We start from the raw sequence: 5,629 nt of genomic DNA, 5'->3' as shown, positions 1-5,629 counted from the left end.
GCTAATGGACGGGAATTTAGCGCAGCCGATATTTGAACAAGAAGCGTGGTGAAATCTTCATGAGAGAGCTGACGTACACCAATTTCCTGCTTGAGAGACGTTTTGACGGAGCGAACTGCGGCCTCCCATAATCCGCCGAAATTGGGTGCTCTAGGAGGAATAAACTGCCATGAAATACCTTGTTGAGCAAGTTCGTTTCCAATTTTGTTCGGTTCATTATTTAGAATGCGGTATAGTTCATTTAAGCGCCAGCGAAGTTTTTAGCATTGTCTGAATGAACTTCGCTCGGAACACCATGATATCCAATGAAGCGACGGAAAGCCGACATAAATCCAACTGTTGATAGGTCACTGACGATTTCAAGATGCATCGCTTTGGTGGCGAAACAAACAAAGACAGCGATATATGCCTTGGGAGCTGCGGCACGACGATGCGGAGGCTTTAAATAAAAAGGGCCGCAGTAATCCACACCTACGATGGAGAACGGTCTACTTGGTCGAACGCGTGGACACGGAAGCTGGCCAGTTGGTTGCTGGATGGGTATTGGATTACAGCGAAAACAGCGATGACATTTCTGAAGCACGGTGTTGACCACTCGTTTACCATGTATGGGCCAAAACTCCTGTCTCATAACCACTAGTGTTAGTTGACGTCCTCCATGGACTGTTTGACGATGAAAATAATCAACTAATATTCTGGTGAAGGGATGCACACTTGGAAGTATTGTTGGATGTTTTGTCGTGAATTCTTGGGCGGAATAACTAAGACGACCACCAACTCGAATGATGCCGGCCTTATCAAGAAAAGGACGAAGCAACCTAAGCGTAGACCTTTTATGGACATGTCCGTGCTTGTGCAAATGTTTAAGATCATTCTCGAAGCACTCGGTTTGTACTAGTTTGACCAGAGCCAACTTTGCCGTTGAGAATTCTTCGACAGTTATAAATGGGGAACGATTGCGACTTTTGACATTCCGACAGTTGCGAGTAAAACGAATGCAGTATGCAACAATGCGCAAAAGTGGCTCCAACGAAGAACGCATCATGAACAGCGCATTCGGCTCTGGCACAACAATGGCAGTATGAACTAGCTTTCGTGTCTCCAGCTCTTCATCAGTGAAATTCACGTCTCGGGTATTGGAATGACATATTTCAGCCGACGACTGCAACCACGGAGGCCCACATTTCCACAGCAAGCTTTGAAGAAAGTCCTCAACTGACATACCGCGAGAGACTAAATCGGCAGGATTCTCCTTTCCCGAGATATGTGTTGCCAGTAATGTCCATGTAACAGCGTCTGAATAGTAGAAACACGATTAGCCACAAACGTTTTCCACGTGTTAGGAGGAGATTTTAGCCAGTGTAACACAATGGTAGAATCAGACCAAAAGGTACACTTGCAACTAGTCAAATCAAGAGACTTGACTACTTTCGCATGCAGACAAGCTGCTTCCCTTGCAGCGCAGAGTTCTAGTCGCGGAAGTGTTAATCTTTTTAGCGGAGCAACGCGGGACTTAGCAGACAGCAACTCGATTCGCACATTTCCTGTTCGATCCACTGTACGTATATATAAACACGCTCCATATGCTAACTCGGAGGCGTCAGCGAAACAATGAAGCTGAACGTTGACCCAACCGGAAATGAATGCAAACCTACTGATTCGTAGCTCTGATAATCTGGACAACTGGCCGTAGAAATCTGTCCATTTCTTCTCCAGGGAGGGAGGCACAGGAGCATCCCATCCAGTTTGCAGCAAAGCAAGTTCTTGCATAATAATTTTTGCTGAGACCACCACCGGCGAAATCAATCCAAGTGGATCGAACAGCTTTGCTATAGCCGAAAGCATGCGCCTCCTGGTCCAAATATCGCTATTTTCTGCAATGTTGTAAACGAATCGTAGGTGATCAGTGCTTGGATCCCAAGTAATTCCTAAAGTCTTCACCTCTTCATCAGGAGTCAGCTCGAAAGTAATCGACAGGTTAGTGCCAAGCTGATCTGCAGGAATTCCAGCCAAAACTTCAGGACGATTTGAACACCATTTCCGTAGTATGAAACCTCCTTTTGACATGAGATCAGCGAGCTCCTTTCGCAACTGGATTGCCTTCGGGATACTTGAAGCTCCACCGATAAAGTCATCAACGTAGAAATCGTGAACTAGCGCTGCACTCGCCAAAGGAAAGCTCGCACCTTCGTCAGCAGCAAGCTGGTGCAATGTTCTAATTGCCAAGAAAGACGAAGGTTAGTCCGTATGTAACCGTTAACAGTTCATATGTTTCGATGGGCTCATTCGTAGAAAATCTCCAGAAAATACGTTGAAAAGGAATATCATCCCGATGTAAAAGTACCTGTGTGTACATCTTCTCAACATCTCCGACGAGGGCGACTTCATGCTTCCCAAAAAGGCAGCAGCAAACTTAATAGTTCATCCTGAATCGTCGGTCCTTTCAGAAGCGCATCGTTTAGAGCAAAACCACTATCAGTTCGGGCTGATCCGTCAAACACAACGCGCACTTTTGTTGTAGTGCTTGATTCCTTCACCACTACATGGTGGGGTAAGTAGTAGCCTTTCAAACTACCAGCTTTATCCATGTCTGCTTTCAACTCCTCTTCCTTTAGCAATTTCATATGCCCTAGGTCCACGTACTCCTTCACAAAGGCGTGATATTGATTTTTCATCTCCGGATTTCGCTCCAACCGTTTTTCCAGCTTCGAAAATCGCTCCAATGCCATAGTTTTTGATTCTCCAACCATCCTATCGAAATGTATATGCTTTGGCAGGCGAACAATGTATCTTCCATCCTGCAAACGACCATGAGTTTTAACGAAGTGTGCTTCACAATCCTGTTCCTCTTTAGACCAAGGCGGTTGATCTTCAGAGCTTTCCACTTTCCAAAATCGTTCAAGTATATCCTCCAAATTTTCCGATGCAGTTGCCATGTAGCAATTAACTGATTGATTGCTAGAGTTTACACACTTGCCCGAGACAACCCAACCGAATACAGTGTCCACCAAAATGGGGAGTCCCGGGCCCAATGAAATTCGTTTCATCTCGCGCTCATACAAGAACCGATAGAAATGCTCCGCCCCAATTAGTAAATCAATCCGACTGCTGGTGTTGAATTCTGGATCAGCCATTCGCAAATTATCTGGAATCTTCCAGTGCGAAACCGCTACGCTAGCCGAAGGTAGTTCAGAAGTGACCCGCTGTAACACCAAGAAATTCACCCCAACCGAGAATTATGTCACTCTAGAACTGATGATTGTACTGACTGCATGCTTGGCCCTCGATTCTGACTGTCCGACCCCACAAATAGGAACATTTACCGACCTCCGTTTCAATTTCAGCATTTGGCACAATCGCTCACTCATAATATTTGCCTGCGAGCCGTTATCAAGAAGGGCCCGAGCTAATTGCTTTTCACCATGCTGATCCCGTACTGCTAATACAACCGTAGACAAGAACACGTTGGATGCACTCCTTTTCGTTCCAACACTGTAAGATCCAACTGCTTCGTCCTCCAAAATTTCATTTTCGTTTGATTCTGCTCCACTCGTCGCAACATTTGCTGATGCTGTTTGCGCATCGGATTTCCGTGAAGATTGTCCACCTGCTGTGTTGCTAGAAGACCCGCCGTTGCTGGGTGGAAAACCCGGATGAATGAGAGAATGATGTTTTTTGCCGCACGTCCTACAGTTGAAGTTTGAGTTGCATTCTCGTACCCAATGTCCGACTCGAAAACAGTTACTGCACAATCGTTTGCTGTTCACGAACTCCAATTTTTCCTTGAGACTCAAACTCAAAAACTTCGCGCATCGCGCCATATAATGACTGTCACCACAACATGGACAAGCTGCGCTGACCCGCTCGTTACCAGTGACAGCGTGAACCGCTAATTTTGGACGTTTAAATGCAGATTTTTGAAGAGCATTGGAGCATTCTATCGCATTCGATGATACAGCATCTAAAACCCGTGTTCGTTTCTCTAAAAATGCCACCAGAACAGCAAAAGTAGGTACATCAACCGATGCAGCATGGTTCTCCCAAAGCTGGAGTGTCTGCCCATCTAATTTTGAACACATCCAATGTACTATCAGCGCACCCCAACTATCCGTGTTTTCACCCAACTGTTTGAGGATTTTTAAACGCTGCTCGAACTCGTCAACTAATCCATGAATTGCAGCAGCAGATTCCTTATCGATCTTTGGATATTCCATCAAAGTCTGAAGATGACGCTTCTTGAGCAGGTATTCATTGGAATATCGTTTGGTTATAGTAGCCCAAGCTATACCATAATTTCCGCCAGTGATCGTCAACGACTCGATGAGCTTTGCCGCCTCTCTCTTCAATGCTGATTTCAAATAATGGAATTTTTGAACATCGTTAATTTCCGCCGATTCATGAATGAGAGATTCATACGTAGATTTGAACGATAGCCATCCTCGATAATCTCCATCAAAATCTGGTAATGAAATCTGCGGCAGACGTACTCCAGAATGAAATCCAATCGAGCTGTGATTCCGCGCAACGCTGGTGTCAAAATTTGGTGCAAATTGGATCGAAGGGGCAATTTGACTCATCAAAGCTGCTCGCAACTCAAAATAAAGGTTCTCAAACCTTGCATATACCCTGTTGTTTTCCTCCTTATATTCGTCTTTTTCATCCAACCCGGCAATTTCCTCCTGAACTTCTTCGAATTCCTCCCATTTTTTCTCCAGTTTGTCCAGCCTACTCTGAACCTGCCCGCTTTGTGTTTCCGAATCGTAGGCATCCAAGAATTGAGCATGCCGCTTCAACGATGCAAACATGCGCTCCCGCTTCTTGATTTTTTCTTTTATCAACCGTTCTGCCATACCCACTACCAACACTAGCTCAGGAACACAAATAAATCCTCCGGAGACCAAAAATGATAAAAAGGAACCAGGAAGTACGGCTAACCAAATTAGGATTCTTTGGACAGGTACTCACCTGAGGCCTGTCCAAGATAGGCCTTGTATTTAATATTGATCGGCTTCCGGTCCCCGTCGGAAATAAAAGAATCTCTTGCTATGTTCCGTTGACAATGGTAGAAGGACATGCAGTTCCAGCTCAAAAAAGCAAGTTTCACCAAGGCACGAAAAGAAAAAATCCATAAGCGCACCCGCAGCACAGGCGGAAAAACTTGGAGTGTCACTCACCTGTGACCTTTCAATAATAGGCCTTATATAATTCTAAATATGAACCTATGTAATACGCCGTACGAATTGATCGACTAAACCCTGGAGTGCAAATTCAAGTCCGCCGGATGGTTGAATACAGTGACGTCATCAAGTAATTGTAATTATCCTTGCTTTAGTTGGCACAGTAAATGCATCTGCCTAATCCCCGTATCCTCCAAAAGCGCCAGCGAAGAACATGCAACGAGATGATAGCACCGCGTAACACCACAAAAACTGAATAAATATATTGGACAGGCACTCACCTGAGGCCTGTATGCAATAGGCCTTGTCTAATTTAAAAAAAATCCGAGTTCCACCGTTAAAATATCTCATATGTAGCCAACCATTCCAAGAGGTTGTCACGTATTCAATCGTCTTCGTTTCTGCATGCACTATTCCAGCTCCGTAAATATCAAAACCGTGCCCAGTCACCA

At 45.0% G+C, this 5,629-nt stretch overlaps 2 protein-coding genes across 2 annotated transcripts; both read right to left on the bottom strand.

The window, feature by feature from the left end:
* Positions 1 to 241: 241 nt before the first annotated feature.
* LOC131680420 (uncharacterized) lies at positions 242 to 1,222 on the bottom strand. The gene has a single exon (XM_058961137.1). The coding sequence runs from the start codon at positions 1,220 to 1,222 to the stop codon at positions 242 to 244; it is 981 nt and encodes a 326-aa protein (XP_058817120.1).
* Positions 1,223 to 2,384: 1,162 nt separating this feature from the next.
* On the bottom strand, positions 2,385 to 4,850 carry LOC131680419 (uncharacterized). Its single transcript, XM_058961135.1, has 2 exons — positions 3,270 to 4,850; positions 2,385 to 3,203 (listed from the first exon to the last, which is right to left on the bottom strand). The coding sequence occupies exons 1-2, from the start codon at positions 4,848 to 4,850 to the stop codon at positions 2,385 to 2,387; spliced, it is 2,400 nt and encodes a 799-aa protein (XP_058817118.1).
* Between the last annotated feature and the right edge of the window lie 779 nt (positions 4,851 to 5,629).

The sequence above is a fragment of the Topomyia yanbarensis genome, chromosome 2 (assembly GCF_030247195.1).
Source record: "Topomyia yanbarensis strain Yona2022 chromosome 2, ASM3024719v1, whole genome shotgun sequence".
Lineage (NCBI taxonomy): Eukaryota > Metazoa > Arthropoda > Insecta > Diptera > Culicidae > Topomyia > Topomyia yanbarensis.
Note: the sequence above shows the minus strand (reverse complement) of the source record. Positions and strands in the feature narration are given on the sequence as shown.